The sequence below is a fragment of the Meles meles genome, chromosome 19 (genome assembly GCF_922984935.1).
Source record: "Meles meles chromosome 19, mMelMel3.1 paternal haplotype, whole genome shotgun sequence".
Lineage (NCBI taxonomy): Eukaryota > Metazoa > Chordata > Mammalia > Carnivora > Mustelidae > Meles > Meles meles.
The window spans coordinates 51,456,457-51,481,508 of NC_060084.1; the positions used below are offsets into that span (position 1 = coordinate 51,456,457).

General features: G+C 57.4%; 4 protein-coding genes across 4 annotated transcripts; 1 reads left to right on the plus strand and 3 right to left on the minus strand.

Moving 5' to 3' along the window:
* Positions 1 to 79: 79 nt before the first annotated feature.
* On the plus strand, positions 80 to 13,638 carry RUVBL2 (RuvB like AAA ATPase 2). Its single transcript, XM_045989504.1, has 15 exons — positions 80 to 429; positions 2,340 to 2,394; positions 3,446 to 3,501; positions 3,793 to 3,934; positions 5,362 to 5,491; positions 5,650 to 5,716; positions 8,708 to 8,814; positions 8,910 to 9,003; positions 9,392 to 9,515; positions 9,767 to 9,861; positions 9,964 to 10,082; positions 12,272 to 12,391; positions 12,807 to 12,936; positions 13,281 to 13,395; positions 13,518 to 13,638. Exons 1-15 carry the CDS (start codon positions 418 to 420, stop codon positions 13,541 to 13,543), a joined length of 1,392 nt encoding a protein of 463 aa, XP_045845460.1. The 5' UTR covers positions 80 to 417; the 3' UTR covers positions 13,544 to 13,638.
* Positions 13,639 to 14,198: 560 nt separating this feature from the next.
* On the minus strand, positions 14,199 to 15,284 carry LHB (luteinizing hormone subunit beta). Its single transcript, XM_045989130.1, has 3 exons — positions 15,202 to 15,284; positions 14,682 to 14,849; positions 14,199 to 14,441 (listed from the first exon to the last, which is right to left on the minus strand). The coding sequence occupies exons 1-3, from the start codon at positions 15,214 to 15,216 to the stop codon at positions 14,199 to 14,201; spliced, it is 426 nt and encodes a 141-aa protein (XP_045845086.1). The 5' UTR covers positions 15,217 to 15,284.
* Positions 15,285 to 16,131: 847 nt separating this feature from the next.
* Positions 16,132 to 18,786, minus strand: LOC123930550. The gene is made up of 5 exons (XM_045986768.1): positions 18,631 to 18,786; positions 18,156 to 18,356; positions 17,891 to 18,055; positions 17,017 to 17,144; positions 16,132 to 16,495 (listed from the first exon to the last, which is right to left on the minus strand). The coding sequence occupies exons 1-5, from the start codon at positions 18,784 to 18,786 to the stop codon at positions 16,132 to 16,134; spliced, it is 1,014 nt and encodes a 337-aa protein (XP_045842724.1).
* Positions 18,787 to 20,645: 1,859 nt separating this feature from the next.
* Positions 20,646 to 23,469, minus strand: NTF4 (neurotrophin 4). The gene is made up of 3 exons (XM_045989315.1): positions 23,383 to 23,469; positions 22,269 to 22,392; positions 20,646 to 21,405 (listed from the first exon to the last, which is right to left on the minus strand). The coding sequence occupies exon 3, from the start codon at positions 21,391 to 21,393 to the stop codon at positions 20,758 to 20,760; it is 636 nt and encodes a 211-aa protein (XP_045845271.1). The 5' UTR covers positions 21,394 to 21,405; positions 22,269 to 22,392; positions 23,383 to 23,469; the 3' UTR covers positions 20,646 to 20,757.
* Between the last annotated feature and the right edge of the window lie 1,583 nt (positions 23,470 to 25,052).

The following is a 25,052-nucleotide window of genomic DNA, read 5'->3' on the forward strand; positions in this document are numbered from 1 at the left end:
GCGTGGCTGCCCGCCGCGCTTGCCGACTGGTCCTCAACTCCGTCAATCCTAATCTTGAGGCCCCAGAGTTAGCGGGGAGAGAAGAGGGTGGAATAGGGAGGAAAGGGAGCGTGGGGGACGTGTGGTGGCCCAGAGAAGTCTTGAGAATTTTGCAATCAGCCTCAGCAAAGAGGCCTGGGTAAAGGGAGGGGCCAGGAGGCGTTGGGAACCGACCCAGGAGTTCCGGGAAACCCTTTACCATCTCAGTCTGCGGAGGCGCGGGGCCTAAAAAGTGACGCCACACCCCCACAAGGAGAGTTTGCATATTTATGAGGAAACGTCGAGATCTTTGGAGGACCTGGCTGTCTAGAGGGACCAGAACGCCTCGTTTCTAGCGCGTTTCCGTTTCCGCTGGGATATTGGCGGTTGGTGAGCATCATGGCAACCGTGGTAAGTGCAGGCGTGGAGATTGCTGAGGAGCGAACCCTCACTCCCGAGTCTGAGCGGGAACGGTGCTGGGGACTCGGGGCCCTGGGTCTGAGGGAGAAGGCCTGAGATCCAGGATTCCCAGTTATGAGGGAGGAGAAGGTCTGAGGTCCAGGACTCCCGGGTCTGAGGGAGAAGGTCTGGGGTCCAGGACTCCCGGGTCTGAGGGAGGAGAAGGTCTGGGGGCCGGGACTTCCGGGTCTGAGGGAGGAGGGGACTGGGGGCCTGGGCTCCTGCGTCTGAGGGAGGAGGAGGCTGGGGGGGGGGGGACCTGCACCCCGGGTCTGAGGGAGGAGGAGGAGCTGGGGTCAGGACTCCTGGGTCTGAGGAAGGTGGAGGAGCTGTGGGCAGGACTTCTGAGTCAGAGGGAGAAGGCTGCTGGGGCCAGGACTCCTGGGTCTGAGGAGGAGTAAGGGGGGTGGTATCCTGGAATCCTGGATCCAGGTGGTATTCAAGGTCTCAGTGGTCCGATCTGACTCTATCATGTTACGGGAAGTCCCAGCTTCTAATCCTCTGGGTGCAATCAGCAGCCAGTTCTGCAGACTTTGCCCTAAAGTTTGATGAGGGTTGTAGTATCTGGGGCTTCAAGCCATTCAGGAGCCTTGGGTGGTTGTTGGTATGAATGGCACCTGAGTACAGGAGGAGGCTCAGGTGGGGACTTGTCCTGTGTGCTTAAGAGTGAGGAGTTGCTTAACCTTGAGCCACAAGAGCGTTGAGGACCTGGAGGGTATCCGTGGGGAAGGGGACACAGCTGGGGGGGCAGAGGCTGGGGATCTTGTCATGGGATTGTTTGGGCCATTTTCATATTTCGGCACCTCATACTCGGGGCTGATGCTCAGTAGGTTATCACTTGAATTTTTTTAAAAGACTTTATTTATTCATTTGAGAGAGAGCCAAAGAGGGCACAATCAGGGGAAGAGGGAAAAGGAGAAGCAGACTCCGGGCTGAGCTGGATTGCTGGGGCAGGGCTTGATCCCAGGACCTGGAGATCATGACCTGAGCCGAAGGCAGGTGCTTAACCATCTGAGCCACCCAGGCGCCCCTCCAGGGGCTCTTGAATTGTCCCAGGGGGCACTTACTCATGGCTGGCTCCTCTTTTCAGAGAGCTGGGGACACCAGAGGACCCAGTACCTGCCTGTCAAGTCAGCTCAGACTTTAGTACATCATTCATCCAAACCCCAAGGGTTGAACCCCAAGTGAACAAGCAAGATGTGGGCTGTGCCCTTCATGGGACTCCCATCCGCTGGAGCCGAGAACATTGATTGGACAGTCTCCCTCCTAAATGTGAGATTACACAGGGAGATTGGGCTCCCAAGGGAGACCTCGCATTCTGCCCGGACATCCGGAGACCCTGGAACAAGTCAGGCTGGGGCAGAGGTTGGGGAGGGCCTCCCTTTGTGTCGCTTCATCTAATTCAGTGGCGTGGTGGGGAGAGCAGGCCGGACCCTGGGACATGTGCGTGCAAAGACCTGGTGACAGATTTGGGCAGCGAGGTACAAGGGGGCTGGGGGATCGAGCCAGCTTGCTGCTCCACGTTGGTATCTGTCCTTCCGGTTGTGGGAGTGGAGAAGACTTCTTCCTTCACCATATCATTCCAGGACACCACGTACTGTGCCGGGTCCTGGGGACAGAGCAGTGAATGAGACAGACACGGTCCTTATTGTTCTGGGACTTAGTGTACTGGGGTCAACCAACCAGCATTCGTTGGTGACAGACAAGAAGGATGGGAGCGACAGATGCTGGGGCTGTTGGCCTGCCCTTTGTAGGGAAGAGGAATGAAAGGACTGCCTCCTGGGATGTGGACGGGAGGGATGGAGGAGGTGGTGAAAACTGGGATCACCTGACTCTTCGGACGTGTCTTCCTCTGCTCCCAGACGGCCACAACCAAGGTCCCAGAGATCCGAGATGTGACGAGGATTGAGCGTATCGGTGAGTGAGTACAGCCACCCCTGCCTGCCCCCTGAGACAGAGCCAGCCTGCCCAGGGACCCTGAGAGGGAGTTGGGCTGAGTGCCAGAGTGGACTCAGATGGCACATGGGGGACCGTGCTGGGGACCACTTCCGTTGCAAGAGGCTGATTGCTCTCTCCTCAGTGTCCTTATCTGCAGAATGGAGCAGAGGTAGTTCCCCTCATCGACTGATAGAAGATTCCATAAGGTCAAGCACATAAAGCCCTTAACGTGCAGGGGCCAACATTGTTTCAGCTCTCAGAGGGCCAGGTGCTGTTGGAGCAGAAGACTTCTGGCTGGGAGTCTTCCCTGCAGGGTGCTTACAGTCTGGGGCTGGGGTCAGCAAATCTTTTCTTAAAGAGCCAGACGTAACTCTCTTCTCTGTGGCAAATATTCAGTTCTCCTGCTGCAGTGCAAAAGCAGCCACAGGCCCTATGTAAGGTAACGGCCGTGGCGCTGTGCCAATAAAACTTTATTTACAAAAACAAGAAGACTGGCCCACGGGCTCTAGTTTGCTCAGCCCTGGTCCAGTGTGAAACATTGAAATCCCACGTCTCTGTCTCTCACTGGGCTGTGTGGTCTTGGCCAAGGGGTCTAACCTCTCTGGGCTCCTTCCTTAACTTCATGGCAGTGAAGGCCTGAGGAGGTTGTTGAAGCCCAGAAGCACTCTGAAGTGGTAATAGCTGCGACTCTGTTTCTCAGGGTTATGTGGAATGAGATAAGAATCTGTAGGGCCGCTTAGGCTATAAACGTAAAGTAATTGTGATCGTCAGCCGTTCTGGTTAGATTCTGATCTGATGGTGCGGTAAGCCAGGTCTTGGTGATTCTGGCCCACTGTGCTGTAGCTTAAGGGCAGCTCTAATTTATTAAGCCTTTACCCCGACCAGCCCTTCTCCCCGTGAGGCAGAGACCCAGACCCCCTATCTGACCACGGAGGAAACCAGGGCTCAGAGACAAAGCCCCTTTTCTTAGGCCACACATTATCCCGAGCTGACTGGTGACTTTGTCTTCTGGTCCTTTCCCCTGACGCAGGTGCACACTCGCACATCCGGGGACTGGGGCTGGACGATGCCTTGGAGCCACGGCAGGTAGAGCCGAGGGCGGCGAGGTGGGGAGGCTGATCCCTGGAGGTCCCAGGCACAGGGGCCCTAGGGAGTGTTAGGGTCTCCTAGACCTCTGGCCACCTATCTATAAAATGTAGCCACGTGTAGAGTTTTATTAATTTTTAAAATTGGGGTGGAAAAGTTTTTTTTTCAGCTTTTTTCCCCGAAGTCCTAGCCAACAGCATGCCCTTTAGTCTCCCTGGCCTGGAGGTGGTGGAAATGGGGTGGCAGCCCAGTGGGAAGTCACCCGGTGTGCTCTCGCCTCCCACCCCATAGGCTTCCCAGGGCATGGTGGGGCAGCTGGCAGCCCGGCGGGCCGCTGGCGTTGTGCTGGAGATGATCCGGGAAGGGAAGATTGCTGGGCGGGCAGTGCTCATCGCTGGCCAGCCGGGCACCGGGAAGACGGCCATTGCCATGGGTAAGAATGCTCTCGGGGCAGGAGCTCTTCGGGTCTCTGCCAGATAATCCTTACTATGTAAATCCAGCTTGGCTTCAGTCACATTTAACAGACAGCCCAAAATGGCAGGAACATAAACACTCTGGCTCATTCTCTCACGTAGAAGAATCTGCCTTCCCACCTCAACAATCCTCTGTACTTGCTTCCATGTCAGGGTCACCTCCTGTTCCAAGAGGGTTGCCTAATCTCCAGCCTTCCCATCCATACTTCCACATAGGAGGAAGAAGAAAGAGATCTTGCACTGATTATGTACCTCCCTCCCCTTAAAGGTAGCTCCCTTTAAGCAGCTGTCTTGCGACTCCCACACACTTTTACTTACATCTTATTGACCACAACGTAATCGTATCATCACATTCTACTGCAACATGATAAGACATTAGCACATCTCTTGTCTTAATGTGGACCATTGCTTCCTTAGTAAAGTGGGGGTCCTGGGTCAGACACTGGGGACACTTAGATGAGGAGGGGCAAAGCCTTGACTTTAGGGAGTTTCTGGTCTTGGGGACACAGTTCCTTCCGGGCTGGTGGGTGCTATAATGGACAGAGGCGAATCCTGACCCTAATGAGGGACCAGGGAAGGACGCAGTGGCAGTTACCAGGAGAGCCTGGTAGAAGTTGGGCCCTGAGCCAAGACTTGCAGAGTGTCTGGACAGTAAAGAACGGGATAGCCAGGCACAGAGTGTGGCATGTCTCTGAAAAGGGAAGCAGGAAGAGTCCCCACCTCCCACTAGTCAGAAGGGTTCAGTGACTTTCTGTCTGTGGGACTGGCATGGTGCTTGGAGTGATGGCAAGATCAGCCCCACTGGCCACCAGCCAACCCCAGGCCAGATAGAAGACCTTGTCCCCGGTCATGTGACGGGTTCATGGTTGGACACCAGTGCCCACCTGCCGCCCCCAGGTCGCTTCTCTGCAGGGTGCCTCCCCTACTAGCACTCGTTCTGTTGTAGTCCCCGTTCTACAGAGAGGCAGACAGGCTCGGAGCAGACAAGACTTCTCAGGATCACACGATGTCAAGCGGTTGGGCCACGATTCGAACCTAGGCAGTCTGGCTTCAGAGCCATTACCCTTAACTGTTTCAGCCCTCTTTTGGCCTCTACTCCTGTGCATTGCCCCCGAGCCCGGAGGCTAAACAGCTACTAGAGGTTGGGAGATGGGCTTGGCAAGATGATAAGGTCATGAAGTTGGCCCTCTGGTCAGCATCGGGTTCAAACCATGCCTCCCTGTGCAGCCCGCCATCCCTGGCTTTCTCCATGTCTCCCTGTGTGCTCCCGGCTCTGAGCCCATCTCAGCTATGCTCCTTCCTGAGCAGGGAGAGAGCTGGTTTGACACAGGGTAGGTGGTACCTGGTGCTAGGCTGCACCCACCTACCCAGAACACCTCTTCCGCAGGCATGGCACAGGCCCTGGGCCCTGACACCCCGTTCACAGCCATCGCGGGCAGCGAGATCTTCTCCCTGGAAATGAGCAAGACAGAGGCGCTGACCCAGGCCTTCCGGCGGTCTATTGGTGTTCGCATCAAGTAAGCACAGGACCCAGGCTGGGGATGGAGCCCGCTCGCAGAGCCTCAGGATGACCCCTGCCCTGTTCTACTTGTTCTGTGCCCAAGGGCTCATGGGAGTTAGCCATTCCCAAGGGCCCAGGCATTGGGCTCTCTGCTCATACCTGTTCTCTGCCTAGGGAAGAGACCGAGATCATCGAAGGGGAGGTGGTAGAGATCCAGATTGACCGGCCGGCGACAGGGACGGTGAGTCTGCTGTGAGCCTAGGCCACCTCCAGGGCTGGAGGGTGGGGCGGAATCCATAGAATGTTTGATCTGCAGGTTGGAGCCCTCTCCTGGTGCCTACGGTCGGGAGTCAGTAGATGACAGTTTACCCCTGATGAGCAGCACCATGAGCAGTTAATACCAAATAGTCTCATGACAGAGAAAGTCTGGAAGTTTCTCATAGTTAATTTTTTTTTTTTTTTAAGTTTTATTTATTTAGGTAATCTCTACCCACAACATGGGGCTCGAACTCACAACTCCAAGACCAAGAGTCGCATGCTCTTCTGACTGAGCCAGCTGGGGGCCCTCTCATAGTTAATCTGTTTTGGTTCTTTTTTTTCTTTTGGTGCAAAATGGTGGTTTTCTCAAAGGACAGGGACATGACCTGTGGGCAGAAGGAGCTGCTGCACTCTCTCACGGCTGATTCTTAATGGTCAGGCTTAAGAACCTGTTCTGTGAGATTTTATGCAGCTTAGCACTTAAAGCCATTTCCTATCCAGGTTGTTGTAATTCCCTTCCTTTTTTATTTTTTAAGTTGAGAATGATAACATTCTTGTTGTAAAATGAAACACGTTAAGGAAGCACATAAAGTAATCGTGTGCTTAGTAAGTTATTATAAAGCAAATCCCCTTAGGACGACCAGCAAGATAAAAAACTAGAACTTCGGGGTGCCTGGGTGGCTCAGTGGGTTAAGCCTCTGCCTTTGCCTTGGGTCATGATCTCAGGGTCCTGGGATCGAGCCTGGCATCATCGGGCTCTCTACTCAGCGGGGAGCCTGCTTCCCCCTCTCTCTCTACCTGCCTCTCTGTCTACTTATGCTCTCTATCAAATAAATAAATAAAATCTTTAAAGAAAAAAAAAACTAGAATTTTGCTGGCTCCTAACCCCTGGCAGCCACAGATCCGCTTCTGGTCTCTGTGGATTCGCTGGTTCTTACACACGGGGTCCTGTGGCAGGTGACTTGCCATGGCTGGCTTCTCTTCCTCTGTCTGTAATTCTCTCGCACATGTTCGGTTGTAGTTGCTGGTAACATGCCAAATGATGGAAAGTTTAGACACGCTTCAGACCTCTTGACCTGTCGAGGAGTCACCTCCCGTTCCTGTGTCTTGTCCTGTGGACACTGTCCTCTTTCATTTGCTCGTCATTCTCTATGGAAATAGGTTTCAGAAGCATGATTCCATTGACTTGCAATTCTTTTTTTTGTTTGTTTCTTTTTCAAGATTTTATTTATTTGACAGAGAGAGACAAAGCAAGAGAGGGAATACAAGCAGGGGGAATGGGAGAGGGAGAAGCAGGCTTCCCGCTGAGCAGGGAGCCCGATGCAGGACTGGATCCCAGGACCCTGGGATCATGACCTGAGCTGAAGTCAGACACCTAATGACTGAGACACCCAGGCACCCTGCAATTTCTTTTTTTTTTTTTTTTTTAAGATTTTATTTATTTGACAGACAGAGATCACAAGCAGGCAGAGAGAAAGGAGGAAGCAGACTCCCTGCTGAGCAGAGAGCCCAATGCGGGGCTTGATCCTAGGACCACCCCGAGATCACGACCTGAGCTGGAGGCAGAGGCTTAACCAACTGAGCCACCCAGACGCCCCCTGCAATTTCTTTTTTAAAAAAGATTTTATTCCTTTATTTGAGAGAGAGAACAAGCAAGGGGAGGGACAGAGGGAGATGGAGAAGCAGACACTCCGTCGAGCAGGGAGCCCGACACTGGGCTTGATCTCAGGACCCTAGGATCATGACCTGAGTGGGAGGTAGACACCCAACTAACTGAGCTCATCAGGTGCCCCTCGACTTTCATTTTTAACCCCATCCCTAACTCCTTAATTAGTCTCATCCATTGGCAATTTCCTTTTGAATTTTAAAGATTTTATTTATTTATTTGACAGAGATCACAAATAGACAGAGAGGCAGGCAGAGAGAGGGGGAAGCAGGCTTTCCGCTGAGCAGAGAGCCCGATGTGAGGCTCCATCCCAGGACCCTGAGATCATGACCTGAGCCGAAGGCAGAGGCTTTAACCCACTGAGCCACCCAGGCGCCCCACAAGCTAGTTCTTCAGGTTAGATTTTTGTCACAGAAGACATTCATGGATGAACCCTCCCTTTAAAAATGTAAACCTGGAGGCGCCTGGCTGACTCAGTAGAGTACGTGACTTGCTTTCTTAAGGTCATGAGTTCAAGCCCCATGGTGGATATAGAGATGCTTAAATAAATGTTTTGGGGCGCCTGGGTGGCTCAGTGGGTTAAGCCTCTACCTTCATCTCGGGTCGTGATCTCAGGGTCCTGGGATCGAGCCCCACATTGAGTCCCATATCTGGTTCTCTGCTCAGTAGGGAGCCTGCTTCGCTTCCTCTCTCTGCCTACCTCTCTGCCTACTTGTAATCTTTGTCTGTCAAATAAATAAATAAAATCTTAAAAAAAAAAAAATAAAGCCAAAACCATCTTTCTCTCCCTTCCAAATCCTAGCTCTTTCTTCCCGCCACCTGTCCCTACAGAAAGGACCGCTCCCTGGAAATAAGACCGGCGGCTATGCACTGACTGAGCTTACCTTGTGGGAGGGAAAGTGACATTTTTGTTTTCTTAGCTGTGTTTAGCTTAGCTCTGGGTCATCTGGGTTTGTGAACGGTAAAAAAGTTACCTGGATAGAAAACGAGGAATGTGGGATTGTGACCGCCCCCCCCAGCCATGTCATGGGACTGCTAGTCCGTGTTGCTGTCCTTAAAAACTTAACCTTTTAGGCAAGTTGTTTTTTGCTTGCTGGGGTTTTAGTAATCAGGAGAAGTTGACAAACAATAAGCTGTATATGTTGAAGGTTGACATATGTGTGTACCCGTGAGGCCATCACCATGGTCATGACAGTGAATATGTCCATCAGCCCCTAAAGCATCCCTGTGACATGCCCATTGCAAAGCCGTGTTGGGGAGATAGCGGGCCTGCCCTGAACTGCTTGCCTGGCATGTCACCCCTCTCAGGGCTCTAAGGTAGGCAAGCTGACCCTCAAGACCACAGAGATGGAGACCATCTACGACCTGGGCACCAAGATGATTGAGTCCCTGACCAAAGACAAGGTCCAGGCCGGGTGAGTGGCAGGGGGCCACACTGGGAGGCCAGGGTGGGGGATCCTGGGCCCTTTTTTGTCCTCACTCCTGCCCTCCTTCCCCCACTCCCCCACAGGGATGTCATCACCATTGACAAGGCCACGGGCAAGATCTCCAAGCTGGGCCGCTCCTTCACACGCGCTCGTGACTATGATGCCATGGGCTCCCAGGTGGGCCAGGGCTCTGGGGGGTCCCCTTGCTCCAGACACCAGGATGTTTGTGTCTCCACCAACACCTCCATGGCCCAGAGGGTCTGGATCCTCCAGTCACCCCAGCCTTGTGGCCCTGGCACTCCTGATTTTTTTCTGTAACCTCTAGGACAGCCAAGACCCTTCACCTTGGCCCTTGCTCATGGTTTCCAAGGTCCTCCGGGAACCCCCAGTCCTTCAGTGCTCTTGAATCCCCTAGGGGTGACTCCTCTTGGACCTGGGGTTTCTGGATTCTCAGCTCCATTCCGAGGAGTCCAGAGTCCGAGCTCCCCCTGCGCAGGTCCCTCTGAGCCCCCTTTCATGCTCTTCTCTGCCGACGTCTCTCCCTCCCCTTCCCCTGACCCCATAGACCAAGTTCGTGCAGTGTCCAGACGGGGAGCTCCAGAAACGCAAGGAGGTGGTCCACACTGTGTCCCTGCATGAAATTGACGTCATCAACTCCCGCACTCAGGGCTTCCTGGCTCTCTTCTCAGGTGAGGCGCCTTGGACTGGCCCTGCCCCGTGCAACCCCCCTTCCCTGCCCTCTCTTCTTCATGGGTTCTCTGTCTCTAGTCCTCCTCCTCTCTGGGACGTTTGGGACTTTCACCCCTTCTGTCCCAAAACTCCAGTTTTGGTCTGTCTTCCCTCTGGCCCTGGTGTCCCGTCTTTCTCTGTCTTTGTCCACCTTCCGGCTCTGGGTCCCTGTCTCCTCTCATTCTCCCTGCACTACCCCTGCCTTCCTCAGGCGACACAGGGGAGATCAAGTCAGAAGTCCGAGAACAGATCAATGCCAAGGTAGCTGAGTGGCGTGAGGAGGGCAAGGCAGAGATCATCCCCGGGGTGAGTATCGGGGCCCGGCCAGGGCAGGCAGCTTGCGGTGGTGGGAAATGGGAGGAGAGAGGCTCGGATGGTGGATTTGACGTGCCTCCCAATGGCTCCCAGGTGCTGTTTATCGACGAGGTCCACATGCTGGACATTGAAAGCTTCTCCTTTCTCAATCGGGCCCTGGAGAGTGACATGGCGCCGGTCCTCATCATGGCCACAAACCGCGGCATCACCCGGTGAGCCAGTTGCTGGCCCCCTCAAAGGCCTCTGGGAGAAGGGAGTGCTCCAGGCAGTGGGTATGGGCCCAGGGTAAGCAGAGCACGTTTGCTGAGCTTGGAACGAGGCCCCACAAGTACCAGGTCCCAGATGGAAAGATGTGCTTGTCCCTCAAACAAGGGAGGCTGGTACTCTGCTCTGCTCCACAAGGAAGCTGAGGGTCCACGTTCTTTCTGTCTTCGTTCCTGCAGCCCTTGAGGCTGCAGTTCTCAAACTATGTGCCGAGGCATCCCAGGGTACTGCAGAACACACACAGGGTTGTGGGATGGTTAGCTCACTTTGCCCTAACCACCTTACAGAACAGAGCTGAATATAACTTTTGGCCTGGGAAAGCTTCCTGAGCTGTGAATGCCCCAGGTTCTGGTAAAGCTTGGGAACCTCTGCCGTAGGGTGTTGCCAGCACCACTCACCAGTCGTCCCAGCTGGCCGCCTTCTCGGCCTCGTCTGTGTATTGGCGGACAGGGAGGTGGAAGCGGGGAGTAAACGGCCCCCAGGAAGCTGGGGCCTGGAGGAGCACCCGTCATCGCTGCTGGGGACAAATGGGCAGATTGTCCCTGGCTTGTGTCCCTGGTGAACTGCTCGGACCCTAAAGCTGGGGAGGAAGGGAGTGCCTGGGTGGCTCAGTGGGGTAAGCGTCTGCCTTCGGCTCAGGTCATTGATATCGGGGTCCTGGGATTGAGCCCCGCGTCGGGCTTTCTGCTTGACAGGGAGCCTGCTTCCCCCCCTCTCCCTGCCTACCTCTCTCTGTCTGTCAAATAGGTAAGATCTTTTAAAAAAAAAAAAAAGGCAGCTCGGGAGGTGGATATTGTCTGAGCCCCACATTACGGGTGAGGACAGCAAGGCCCCGTGATGGATGCCTGAGGTCGCAGGGAGAATGGGTCAGGGCCAGAGCCGATCTCTGAACAGGAATGGGAGGAGACTGGCCAAGGGCAGGGCACCAACCGAAGTCCCTCATTATCTGCACATCATGTATTTGGGAGTCCGCATCCTCTCACTAACATTGATTTGTCCCCCACCCCCCACACCAGTACCTGTGACACTCCAGTGCCCTGGGGCAGATGTGCATGGAGAGGCCACACATTTGAGTCGCCCTCTAGGGACGCTCCAAACTGAGGTCCAACAAGGTGCCACCCTGCCGGCCTTTTTTTTTTTTTTTTAAGATTTTATTTATTTATTTGAGAGAGAGAGAGATCCCAAGTAGGCAGAGAGGTAGGCAGAGAGAGAGGAGGAAGCAGGTTCCCCACTGAGCAGGAAGCCTGATGCGGGGCTCGATCCCAGGCCCTGGGATCCTGACCCGAGCCGAAGGCAGAGGCTTTAACCCACTGAGCCACCCAGGCGCCCCTCCCTGCCGGCCTTCTGGTTTCGGCTTACCTGCCGCAAACACGTGTCCTTTTCCTGATTGGTTCAGTGCCACATTTGCTGCATTTTATGATTTTTAGTGGGGATTTTGTGTCTAAAGGGGCCCGTTGCTTCCCAGTGTCCCCAACCACAAGGCTGGAGTGGATGCGCCTCATAGAGAAAGTGTGTGTGTGTTGGGTGAGCTCCATTCGGGCCTGATGGAGAGTGTTAGCCATTAGCCATGAGTTCAAGGGCAGTGGGGCGATGACATGTTACAAAAGATGTCTTTAAACAGAAGCACACAGAACCAGGTTGTATGTCGCTCAGTTGACAGCAATATTGTGACCAGAGGTTCACGAGAACCTAACCACGTGCGTCCCCAAGAAGCAGCGGTACGACACTTGCCGCTGGGCATTTGCCCCACTTTACAGAATGTAACTCCCGTGAGTAACGGGAACCCACAGTGTCTCCTGGGCCCTGTGCTGGGCCCAGTGCAGCAGGGAGTAGGACCGGCCGTCTCTTCCCTGTGGAGCTCTACGTCACGCAGAGGAGCGGGACCTTGACTCAGTAATCCCGGATAAAGATACCTAGCTAAAATCAGCCCATCCCCGAGGAGGGGGGGGACGTGGCTGGGGGCCAGCTGCACCGTCGGTGGCGACAGCAGCCAGGAGCTGAAGGTTAAGTGGTATTTGCCCAGTGAGTGGGCTGTGGTGGCGTTGGGGAGGGTGGGGGGGTATTCCAAGGAGAGGAAATGGAGAGCCGGGTCCTGGGAGCGTAGCCCTGACAGTCCTCCCTTCCCCCTCCTCCCCAGGATCCGGGGTACCAGCTACCAGAGCCCCCACGGCATCCCCATCGACCTACTGGACCGACTGCTCATCGTCTCCACCTCTCCCTACAGTGAGAAGGACACGAAGCAGATCCTCCGCATCCGGTATGGGCCAGGCCACCTGCTGTCCCGGGTTGGGGCCAGACTGTGGGCCTGAGCGGCATGGCTGGCTCCCATCGTGTTTGGCAAGTGGAGGCAGGGAGGTCTAAGAGGGAAGGTCCCTGGGCCTGCAGGAGGTAGGGCTGGGCTGGGCATCCAAGCAGTGGCCTCCCATCTGGGGGTAGGGAAGGAGCGGAGGGGTGGGGCTCGGGTGGGGGTTGGGGGGATCCCAGGCTACAGGCCCAGCCGTGCCTCCGAGGCCCTTCTTGCTGCACGTTCTATGGTTCTGAGATCAACTCTGCACATCCCCCAGGATGTCCCACAGCGCCCGGGGGAAAGGGCTGACCGGGGGCGGGGGGGGGGGCATTCGCTGTAGTCGGAGCCCAGACCCTGGCTCACCGCCCCCACCACCTGCCCACAGGTGTGAGGAGGAAGACGTAGAAATGAGTGAGGACGCCTACACGGTGCTGACGCGCATCGGGCTGGAGACCTCGCTGCGCTATGCCATCCAGCTCATCACGGCGGCCAGTCTCGTGTGCCGGAAGCGCAAGGTCAGGCCAACAGTAAGCCCCTGGGGCCGGCCCAAGGGCGTGGGGGGGCGCCTGCTCGCCCCTCCAAGGCCCTGGTGTGCGTTTTTAGTCCCGAACCGGGGTTTTTCAAAGGCCGGAAACATGGGTCTGTGGAGTTCATACCCGTATCTCCCCGCCCGACACAGAGCAGGTGCTCGCGGATGTCTGGGAGCTCCAAGTTAACACCGTCAAGTCCATTTTCCAGATGAAGCCACCCAGGAAGGGAGGGTTTGGGCCCACGGCCTGGGTGGGATTTGAACCCAGACCCCAGAGTCCTCATCCTGACCTGCCAGGGGCCCCACTGAGGTGTGGCCGTCCCCTGGCAGGGCACAGAAGTGCAGGTAGATGACATCAAACGGGTCTACTCGCTCTTTCTGGATGAGTCGCGCTCCACACAGTACATGAAGGAGTACCAGGACGCCTTTCTCTTCAACGAGCTTAGTGAGTGTCCCCCGCTGTGCCTGTCCCCAGGGTCACCCGCCAGAGGGCAGGCGGTCTGATCTGGAGACCTCAGTCCCCGCCCCCGGCCCACACTGACCACCTGGTCTTCCTTCTCCCCACAGAAGGCGAAACCATGGACACCTCCTGAGCTGATGTCACCCTCGCCCTTTCCGCCCCACCCCACCCTGTTTTCTACTAGAGTTCTGACACTGTCGCTTTGTATAAAATGGTTCTGAAACTGGACCTATTCCCCTCTTTTTTTTTAGAGAGAGAGCTCATGGGGAAGGGGTGGCAGTGGGGCAGAAGGAGAGTGAAAGAGAATTTTTTTTTTTTAAGATTTTATTTATTTATTTGACAGAGACACAGCAAGAGAGGGAACACAAGCAGGGGGAGTGGGAGAGGGAGAAGCAGGCTCCCACCAAGCAGGGAGCCTGATGCAGGGCTCGATCCCGGGACACTGGGATCATGACCTGAGTCGAAGGCAGATGCTTAACCCACTGAGCCACCCAGGCACCCCCGAGAGAGATACTCTTAAGCAGACTCCAGGATACCCAGCGTGGAGTCCAATGCAGGGCTCCTTCCCATGACCTTGAGATCATGACCTGAGCTGAAATCAAGAATCAGACCCTCAACCAACAGCCACCCAGGTGCCCTGAAACTGAACCCATTCTGTGTGTGAGTGTGCGTGTGTGTGTGTGTGTGTGTGTGTGTACAAAAGACAACCTGAGTGCAGTTTGAGAAGCCTTTATTAGGAGGGGAAGAAAGAAGCACCTGCTGGCTTCAGGAGTTGGGGAGGGGGGTCCTTAGAGGAACAGGAGGCCCGGGAGCGAGGGGCGGTCACAGGCCAAGGGCTGGGCTCTGGGACCCCCACAGTCGGAGCTGCTGAGGCGGCAGGGCCCACAGCGACAGCTGAGGGCCACGGGGAAGGAGACCATGGGGTCCACGCCAGGCGGGCATCCAGGGAGCTGGATGGAGGCAAAGCGCAGCTCGTGGTAGGTGCACACCGGCTGGGGCACAGGTGGCAGGATGGCTGGCAGCACTCGCACCTGTAGGCCGGGGTAGGGGGGTGGGGGCATGGTCCACCTGTGGTCAGACCCTCCCCTGAGCTCCCCCGCTGCGCCCCACAGGTCGCAGACTCAGGTGTCCAGCAGACCCCCTGTGATGTCCCTCCCACATGCCCAGCTTGCCCTCCCAATTCCCCAGCCCATGCCCAGGGGGCGAGCCACCCTTCCATCCCCAATCCAGCAGGGCTGGCCCCTGCCCCCCCACCCCCAACCACTGCTCACCATGCTGGGGCAGTAGCCAGCACAGATGCTGGTGGTGAAAGTGACGCAGACCGGGCAGGCCTCGTTCTCGGCAGCCAGGGTGGCATTGATGGGCCGGCAGAGTGGCCGTAGTGGCCCCCTGGATGCCCATACCCCACCCACGTTCAGCAGCAGCCACAGCAGCAGCCCCTGGGACAAGGCCAGTGTCTCAGGGCCAGCTGGACCCCTCTGCCCTGAGCCCTTACCTTCCCCTCCCCTAGACAGACTCCCCTGCCTGGCATCTTCTATTCGGGACCCATCCCTCCCACTATGATCCCCTGTTCCATACTTGGGAACGCCAGATTTTCCCCAACATTGCAGACGCCCCCCCGCCCCCCCGCCCCAGGCCCTGGTTCACCTGCTTCCCTCCTGGTGGGAAGGCTGTTGGCCATCCACACCCTTCTAGAAGGAAGCCTCCTTCATCGGGGCACAGGACTCTCGCTCTTTGTGCCAGCTATGGCCTGTTGGAGCTGCAAGGTGCCCAGGGGCCCTGCAGTCTTACCTGGAGCGTCTCCATTCTCAGTGCCTTTCCTGTGAGGTTTACCTGGTCTTATACTTGGAGGCTGTGGAGGCGGCAAGGCCACTGGGGGTGGCGGCATGATGGGGTAACCTGGACACTAATCTTTCCGGGGGCGAGAAGCAGAAAAGGTCAGGGAGGTGTGCAGGAGTGGTTCCTTGGAGTGCCCCTTCCCCCCGCTCCCTGAGTGGCTCCCACATCAAGAAGCGGGAGACGCCCACGGGGAAGCTGACTTCGCGGCCTCAATCCTCAGGGGCTGGCGAAGTCCTGTACAGGTCCTAGATAATAGGCCAGAGGGAGCCCTTGGCCTTGACCCCGGCGGTGTAGCCCGGCCTGTGCCCATCATGGTGGGAACCAGGAAGGCTGAAGGTCAGCCCCTTCCAAGGGCCCTCAATCGGCTGAGACGTCAGCCCCCCTCCACCTGCCATAGACTGAAAGCCATTCCAGTGCCACCTTCTAACCTCTGCGGTGGGGCGTGGCTTCAATATTGGATTCTGTGGCCGCCCGCACGCAGACGCGCCTTCCTTTCACAAGGGATTCAGCGGGAGCTCCGTCTCCCCCCCCCCGACACCCAAGCTCCCAGAGTCGACACCAGCAATGGGCATGGTTTAGGCTATTTAACTCTGTCGTTGACTAAGAAGCTCCGCCCCCTCTGTCGCAGAGGGCGTGTCCCACCCGCAAGCCCACAGCCCCAAAGTTCATTTTTCTCGCTCAGCTCCCACCTCCCACCCTCAGCAGTGTGGTCAAGTGTGGGGAGTCGCCCCGCCCACGCCTCAGTGGGCGGGGCCTGGTCTCACTCCCACCTAATGGGCGGGGTTCCCGGTCTTAGCCCCGCCCAATGTGCAATGAGTCTCAGTCCTCTAGCTCTGCGCCCGGGGAGGGGGGCGTGTCCAGGGCGGGGCTGGCGCGGCGGGCTCAGACCCCGGCTGGCTTCAGGCTGCGGTAGGTGGAGTTCTCAGTGCAGTAGGCTTGCGGCACGCTGTAGATCCCCGACATCGGCTTCCAGTGGGGGCCGCCCCAGGGCAGCTCCAGTGGGCAGAAACGGTCGAGCCCGAGGAGGGGGTGCAGCGGGGGTCTGTAGGACTCCTGAACCAGAGACAACACCCCGCGGTGTGGCACTGCAGTCGTCGCCGGGTGGACGTGGGGCACGCGGATCCCTGGCGGCCGAGAGGGGCGCGGACAGGGTGGCCTCTGTGGGTCATGGTCCCAGGCCTGAGGCGTCTTGTCAAAGCTCCAGGAGGTCAGCGAGTCCTTGCGGGGATATCCAGACAACTCCTTCCTATTGGTAAGGGAGGCAGGAGAGGGAAGGCACAGTTGGTTCCAAGGGACAAGGCTGAGGTTCAGACCTCGCGTTCTGATGAACCTGTAAACCTGAACTGTGTTTCGAGGCAAGGACACATTTGTAGGATTCGGGGACCCCTCAGGAAGGATAGGGGCTGGGGACCCCCAGCCTGGATTCCTGGGTCCTGGAGGTCCTTAAGGGCCTGGGATCTGGAGTTTTCGAATCCAAGGGAAGGAGTATCTGGGAACCAAAACAGGCCCCGCCCTGGACACTCAGGGTCCCGCCCCTGGTCCCGAACCCCTTCTTGGGCAAGCGGCAGGTTTCGTATTCCTGAGAGTTGACACTAAGGAAACCTGGGCGCTAAAAAAGGTAGGGGCTGGGGTCTGAACTTCGGTTTCTTGAGCGTGCGGGAGCTGAAGGCTGAGGCTCCTGAGTCGGACAAGGGGGAGCCAACACCCGGGTTCGGCGTCCCACCGGCCTATGCTGGGGGGCGGCGCCAAGCGAGGACCCAGGCTCACTTCAGGTAGGCCCGGAAGTCCTTGGCCGAGGTGGTCAGATAGAGCTGACGGCGGTCCAAGATGCCCTGGTCAGACACTGTGAAAGGCCGGCCGGCCAGCTCGGAGTTCTTTGTCCAAGGGATTAAAGCCTGAGGAGAATCCAGGAAGGAGGGATGAGCAAGAAAGAGGTTTCATACCGCATACCAGGCCCTGGGTCGCTAGACTCAGGATTCTGCTTCGACCCAACACACCCTCACACCCGCCCCGAGAATCCGAATCCTTCCTGACCAATCGCAAGCTAGCGCACTTTAGCTTCGCTCCCCATATCAGAACCCTTATTAGGGTTACCCCAAAATCCAAACACTTGAGGGTCATCGAACACAAAGCCCAGGCCCCAGCCACAAGAAAATCTTCCCAGCTCCGCCCCCAGACTCCTGGCTTACACCTCCCGCCACCGGAATTCAGCCGCACCTCGGGCCACCTTTCCTCTTTGCTCGTCCACTCCGGGAAAGCCTAGCCCCGCCTCCCGACCTTGGCTCGGAAAGTTCAGGACCCGCCCCCACGTACCATCCGCCCCCGAGCCCGGACCCCCTGCCTCCAAACTCGCTCCTAGACAATCCCCCGCCCACCCGGGATTTACTTGCGGTGGCCTCAGCCTCAGAGCTGGGATTTCGGTCTCCAGGCCCCTCCTCCTCCTGACCCTACCTCAAAAGGTCCAAGTTCCACCCCCAGACTCTGTAACCTGATTCCGTCCCAGACCTTTTGCCCACGACCCCAACCTCAAAATTCTCCACACCAGGGTCTGCTAGCCTGGTCCCCAGCCGCAGAGCCCCTCCGACCCCGCCCCAGGCGCTACAAGCTCTTTCCCACGGTGGCAACGGGTCTTCTCCTCTACCTGGGAAGGGCCTCCGCGAAGGTGCTCCGCAAGCTTCAGGGGTTGGGGCCCGACGTAGAAGGTGGGGCGCTGCTGGTCCGGGTCGGGCCAGCCCGTGTACTGCGCCCGCATCTCACTGCACTGGTGCTTCGTGATCAGCGGGAGGCGCCAGCCACGGTGTTTGAGCTGCGGGAAGGCGACGCGGAGATCCAACGTGAGGGTGCGCGGTACTCCAGCGCCATCCCCAGCCCTGTCCCCTGCGGACCTCTGCATCCCAGAACGTTACCTTTTCGTCTAAATCCTTGATCCCCACAGTCCTCGTGGGGTCCGAAGGCTCTGGGGCCCTGGGCTGTGCGTAGGGCCCGCCGTGCTTCTTAGGCACGTAAGCCGAGCCAGAGGTTGTTTCCCATCTGCTGATCACCTCATCAAAATCCCAGATGTGCAAATCCTGCTTGGCGGCCGGCGGCAGGGGCTCCGCGACCGTGGACTGGGAAGAAGGACGTCAGCTAAAAGGGTTCAAGTCCGGCCCGCGAGCCCTGAGCTCTCCCAGTCGGTCCCCAACCCTTTCCTCCCTCCAGTCCCAGGCATCCAGGTTCCCTGGCCCCTCTTTTTTCAGATCCAGGACTAGGGGACACTCCTCCTTCAGTCAGAGAGGAGCCCCCTTTTCTCTCAGCAGGTGTCTGGACCCCCAGGCCTCTCCTTCAGACACAGGAGCCTGGGTCCCCAGTCTCCTTCTGGCCAGGAACCTAGGGTCCTCTCACCTGCACAGTGGGCGGGGGAAAGGACACTGGCGGGATAATGTGGTGGGCGACACCACTGCTGGTGAGATGCCAGTTGGGCCTGGATCCAGGCACCTCGGTCCCAGAGATTGGGGACCATGAGGGACCGTAGCGCAGAGCTAGGGTCCGACCAGCCATGGTCCCACCCCTGCGGGGGAGCCACGCCGGGGCTGGCTTGTTGTTCCTGTTGCCCCAGGTAACAGAACCCGCCCACCCTGAGCTCAGCCAATGGAAGGCCTGCAGGTGTGTGGATGGTTGGACAGAACAAGAAAGAGACCCAGGCTCAGAGGCGCTGGGACTTTGAGGGAAGGGCACGGAAACTCAGAGAAATGGGGGAGGGGAATCCCAGAGAGAGAGAGAAGGGTCGAAGGGGGGAGGAGGGAGGAAGGGGGAATAGCTCAAATTGTAGGGAATTTTAGAGACACAGAGAACCCCGCCTGGGGAGACGGAGACCTGGAGGAGGAGGACGGAGACCACCCACTGCCATCAGGGAATCCATGAGAAGCAGTCCACTTTCCTACGGGGTCCCAACTCTCTCGGCCCCCTCCTCCCTCTGCCAGGCCTGCCTATCTCAGGGGTAACGACTTCCAGACTTCCCCAGGGCTCTCCCTCCCTCCATGTGTGTGCTGGAGGCGTCAGCCCAGGGCTTGGCCTTCGTCTGTCCTGCCTGCCTTTGATTTTGTTGAAAACTTCCACCTGGATATGGGGGTGGGTGACGAGGGAGAGACCCGCAGACACAGACACAGGGAAATACTTAGCAAGAGAGCGGAGGGGATGTGGAAAGAACTTTGATGAGAAAGAAACACAGGCAAGAATGGATGAGAAAGGGGTGAATGAGAAACAGAGACGGAGAGCTACTGACCCAGACACAAGAGACAGAGAGGGAGGTGACAAAAAGGAGAGTGGGAACCACAGACCTAGAAACACAGAGATGTAGAAACAGAGGCAGCCGGAACCACCCACCCTTACCCTTCCCAGGGGCCCAGTCTGTGTTGACGGAGGAATGGGGGGGGGGGTGGTCTCTATGGTCTCAGTCCTTAGCGTAAAGCCGGTTCTAAAAGATTGTGTGTGTGTGTGTGTGTGTGTGTGTGTGTGTGTTGGCAACAGGCTTAAGGTATGGACTGGTGATACATGAAGGGGGGGTATCCTGAAGGTGTGGGGTCTACTCCTGACTTCCCTTGTCACCTCCTCACTTTAAAGACCTTTTGGTCAAGGGCTCTGGCTTTTCAGCTCCCAGTAGCTCATCCCACTAACCCATTCTTCAGATGGGGAAAACTGAGGCTATCTTCTGCAACCTGACCCCATGTCACACTGAACCCCTCAATCAGGCCTCTGGGGCTACTTCTCCTTTTGGATTTTATTGGACCACTCGAAGCCTACCACTAATCCTAGCCAGGAGTCAGGTCAATTGCTCTGAATTTTACACCATACTCAAGCTGGATGATTCTAAGGTCTATTTCTTTCCCAATATGGATTAAAAGTTGGTACAGAAACTCCCCAACAGGGTTAAACTCTCTAGCATCCTGACTTCTTATCATTCAACCTTGCCTGTGCTCCTACTGTGATGGCTAGCTTATTACCTTAAGAAAGAACATTCTAAACCAACACTCTCCCCATGTGACCAAGTAAGATTTCTCATTCAAACCCCAGTTCCCAACTGGTTGCTTATGTGTCCGCTTTTATACTCCCCCACCACTTCTTGACATATCACTTCCTTGTCACTCTCTCCAGGGTGAGCAAGATGTCCTCCGAGATCAAGCGGTTAGCAACTTAGAAGCCAAGTTTCCTCCGATGGTTAAATCCACCAGAGTTGATCTCACAAATTGTGTATTAGCACTGATAAACGGTAGACACTCAGAAAGTATTGGATGTTATCATCATCATCATCACCCTCAAGTTCATCCAGAAGAACTCCTATTCATCCTTCAAAACCCCATTTGTTTTCACCACCTGTCTTGCATGGGTTGAGCTCTCCAACTCGGAAAGCTGTGATTTTGTGACCATTTCACAAGTTCCCAAACTGAGGCCCAGAGCAGCCAGGCCACCCCTGAGGTCCCTCAGCATCCAGCTATCTTCTTCCTCTGCCTGCCCAGTTCCTGAGCATGCGCCTCAGGCCCGACCAGTCCGGCTGAGGAGCGTGCAGACGCAGGCAGTGTCAATTCGAATCCATCGCCAGCCTACACGGCCCTGGGCATCAGAGGTCAATGCCCGAACATAGGACTGCTTGGCCTTACACTCAGACACCCAGTGCCTCCGGTCCACACCCCGGCAGCCTCCCCCACCCCCGCCAGGGCCACTTTCCTCAGCAGCGCTGTCTGCCTTGCAGCGGGTCTCAAAGAAGTACTGGCGGAGAGGACTGCCTCCAGCCGCAGGAACCTCGTCCAGCACCTCCACCTCACGCCCTCGCAGGTCCACGGCTGTCCGGCGGTCCGTCACCCAGCCGCTGACCGCATCACACACAGCCAGCTCTCCCCGGCGACTTGCTGGTGCTGTCTCGCTCACCCCTCGCCGACTGCGGTTGGCGGGGCTGCCTGCTGGCTCCCCAAAGGCCCCGGCCTCCAGCAGGAATAGCAGAGGGGGTCCAGCAGGAGTGCCCCTGGACAGGACTACTCGGGGGGACAGGAGGTCCCATTCAGGGGCCAGAAATGGGGGCAGTGGTAAGGGTGGGGGATGGGACTCCATTGGGACACTGGGGAGGAGGAAAAGGAGGAGGATGGGGAGGGAGCAGGAGGGGCTGGGGAGCATCTCGCTGAGCACCTGAGGATAGAGAGGGAAGCTGGAGTTAGAGATGAGGGTAAAAACTTAGTGGGGGAGGGGGGCAGAGGTTGGGAACTCCAGGGGGACCTGAATGCCAGAACTGTGGGAAGCCCTTGTTCTAGAACCTTGGGAGGACCTTATATTCTAGGACTTAGATAACACCCAACTTCTGGATTAATCATAATTATTCTACTACTATTGCCAATAATAGCCAAATCAGCAAATGGAGAAATACAGGCTCAGAGAGGTGAGTGACTGATACCAGATCACACAGCCAGCAAATGTCAGAAGTAGGACTTGAGCCCGGTCAGAGCAACTCTGCCCTGAATCCTACCCCTACCTGCAGCCTTGCGGGACCCTAAGTCCTGCAGCCTAGAGGAAGTTGGAGGTTCCAAATTCTAAGAAGGACGATGTTCTGGGATCCTAGTAAGACCCAAGTTCAGCTCAACACTGCCACTGAGAAGGTAAGACATTTCCTCTCCCGTGTGGGGCCTCAGTTTCCCTGTTCAAGAAATGAACCGGGGGGACACCTGGGTGGCTCAGCCGGTTAAGCATCTGCCTTTGGCTCAGGTCATGATCCCAGGGTCCTGGGATCAACTTGGGCTCCTTGCTCATTTGGAGCCTTGCTTCTCCCTCTGCCTGCCACTCTCCCTGCTTGTGCTCTCTCTCTCTCTCTCTGACAAGTAAATAAAATCTTAAAAGAAAAAATAAATAAATAAAAAGGAGGAAGGAAGGAAGGAACCAGGGGCTGGGAGACAGTGGTGAGGGCGTGGACCCTACAGTTTCTCTGCAATATTCTGGAAGTCTGTGGTTCTGGGAAAGTGGTATGGAGAGAAGTAGGAAGCAGCAGGTGGTTACCAGACCTGTCAACACCTCGTCCACCTCCAGGCTCCAGTGCTGGGGGCCCCCAGGCTCTGGGGGACCCCTGTGGGGGACACAGGTGGTCCCCTCTTTCCTGACATCTCAGGAGAGGGAAGGGGCAGCCACCTAGGGGAAGAAGGGAACAGGCAGGTTGTGTGGGCAAGTGGGGGAGGGGGCCTGAACACTCCCCTTCCCAGCGTTCCTCCTAAAGTGCAGGGTACCCAAGAGTCAAGGCCGCGCCCCCTTCCCAGAGGCCCCTTCCCTGACCAGGTGATGGTTCCTGGCTGGGATGGGAAGCAGATGGGGGAGGTGAGGGGAAAGGCGGGGGGGTTGGGAGGGCGGGGGCAGAGGCGGGAGGATAGAGGAGGCTGGAAAAGATTACATCCTCCACGGCCCATTCATCTCCCAGACAGGGCGGGGGTGGCGCTGGTCTGGACACCCGGGTCCCTGAGGGCCCACACTCAAGAAGCCCTGGGTCCCTGAGGCTGCTTCCTGGAATGTTCTATCCTCACAGGACAGGCCGGGGCCCGTCCAAGACGTCTACCGCACATACCTGGAGTGGCTGCCTGCCTTGGCTCCGAGATGGGGAAATGGAAAGAAGGGTGTGAAGAGACCCAACTATGCCGATCCAACCAGGACCAGAAGTCAGCTACCTCCTCCCTCAGACCAGAAGTCCCTGTTCCCGGCCGCCACCTCACTCAGACCCGAAAGTCCCGGTTCCCCGCCTCCTCCTCCTTCAGGAGTCTAGATCTCCAGCTCCCTCTCTCACGTGCTGGCGTCCGGGAGCCCAGCACCCTCCTCCCTGAGAGCCCGAGCAGTCCAGCCCCCCAGCGCCTTCCTCCCTCAGACCTGGGAGTTCTGGAGTTCAGGGCTCTTCCCCAGGTATCCCGAATTACGTATTCCCAGAGCCCTCCTCCCAAAGAAGATCTGAGCTGGGGGAATGGTCTCCTGAGACCCCTCTGGGGGTAACCGGCGGCATATCTGGAGGACTTCGCTTCTGCCTCAGTTTCCTCCGCCAAGCCCCGCCCCCTCAGGCCCCGCCCCCGTCCCTCCCTACCCGGGGGCAGGGCGACCCGGCCGCCGGAATCCCGGGGGAGGAGGCGCGGAGGCTCTTACCTGGGGCGCCCTCTTCGGCTCCTCCGCTGGCCCTAGCGCGGCGCGGCTCCTCCTCCCGCTCATCGGCTGCAGGGACGCCCGCTCGCCCGCCGGCTCCTCGCCGCACACTCTAAGGCTGGCCCGGGCGGGGGCGGAGGCGGGGGCGGGGCGGTGCCTGACGGCGGAGGAGGGGCCGGGGGATCCCGCCTTCCAGACGCGTGCCGGGACCTCGGAAGGCTGGCCAGGCTCGCTCAGCAACCGGCCCGTCTCAGCCCTGGGAGGCCAGGCGCCAGCCCCCTGCTCCCTCAGACCCAGGAGTTCTGACCCCCAGTCCCTCCTCCCTCAGACCCAGGAGTTCTGACCCCCAGTCCCTCCTCCCTCAGACCCAGGAGTCAGGACCCGCCCCCAACCCCCTCCTGCCTCAGACCCAGGAGTCCTCACTCCGCCAGCCCCGCCTTCCTCAGACCCAGGAGTTCTCACCCGCAGCCCCTCCTCCCTCAGACCCAGGAGTCTGGGCCCCCCCAGTCCCTTCCTCCCTCAGACCCAGGAGTCAGGACCCGCCCCCAACCCCCTCCTCCCTCAGACCCAGGAGTCCTCACTCCGCCAGCCCCTCCTCCCTCAGACCCAGGAGTTCTCACTCCCAGCCCCTCCTCCCTCAGAATCAGGAGTCTGGGCACCCCCAGTCCCTTCCTCCCTCGGACCCAGGAGATCCTGACTCCAGCCCCTCCTCCTTCAGACCCAGGAGTTCTCACCTCAAGCCCCTCCTCCCTCAGACCTAGGAGTTCGCCCCCCCCCACCCCCAGCCCTCTCCTCCCTCAGACCCTGGAGTCCTTACCCCCCTAGGCCCTCCTCCCTCAGACCCAGGAGTCAGGACCCCCAACCCCCTCCTCCCTCAGACCCAGGAGTCCTGACAGCAGCTCCCTTTTCCTTAGAGTGGGGAGTCTGGGCCTGAGATTTCTTTGCGTTCTGTTGCCAATTAAGTGTCAATCTCTAGGCAGATTCCCACCCTCTGCTCTCATCCCCACTTTCCCAGGAGCTCTAGGCCAGACATTAACCAGCTGGACTTGGGCAGCGATAAGGCCCCAGGCCCTGGGAGACAGTGCATATGGCGTTGGGGGTGTTCTCCCACAGAGTCCCCTCTGCTGGAATTTCCTGGGTGGGGACTGGGGGAGAGAGGGTCTGTCCTGAACTCAGATAAGAGAAATTCAAGGTATTATAGGACTCAGAGATAGACAAGGATTTGATGTGGGAACACAACGACCTGCTTGGAGAAAAAAAAAGAAGAGTGACAAAGGGAGATGGGAAAGGCACAGAAATGGAGGGGGGGGGGGGGCAAAAACCTAGAGAGAGGAAAGACACTCGAGAGAAGGGGACACAATCCCAGAAGGGGGACAGAGACCCAGTGAGAAGAGAGAGATCCTCAGACAGACTGAGGTCAGATGGAATTAGAGTCCCAGGCCCTTCACCCCTCCCCCAGAGCTATTTTAGGAGGAAAGCTGATATCCATCTTGGGAGGGGCAGGGGGTCATCCCATACCCCTCCATCAGCCTAAATATAGCATGGCAAGGTGGCAGGAAGGGTGTCCCCGGATTAGGGTGTTCCCCTCTCCTTTTCCCAGTCCCGCCAAGGCAACGTAGAAGACTGTGGAAGGTGGCTGTGGGTTGTTTACTGAGGGTGGAGGAGGGGCACTT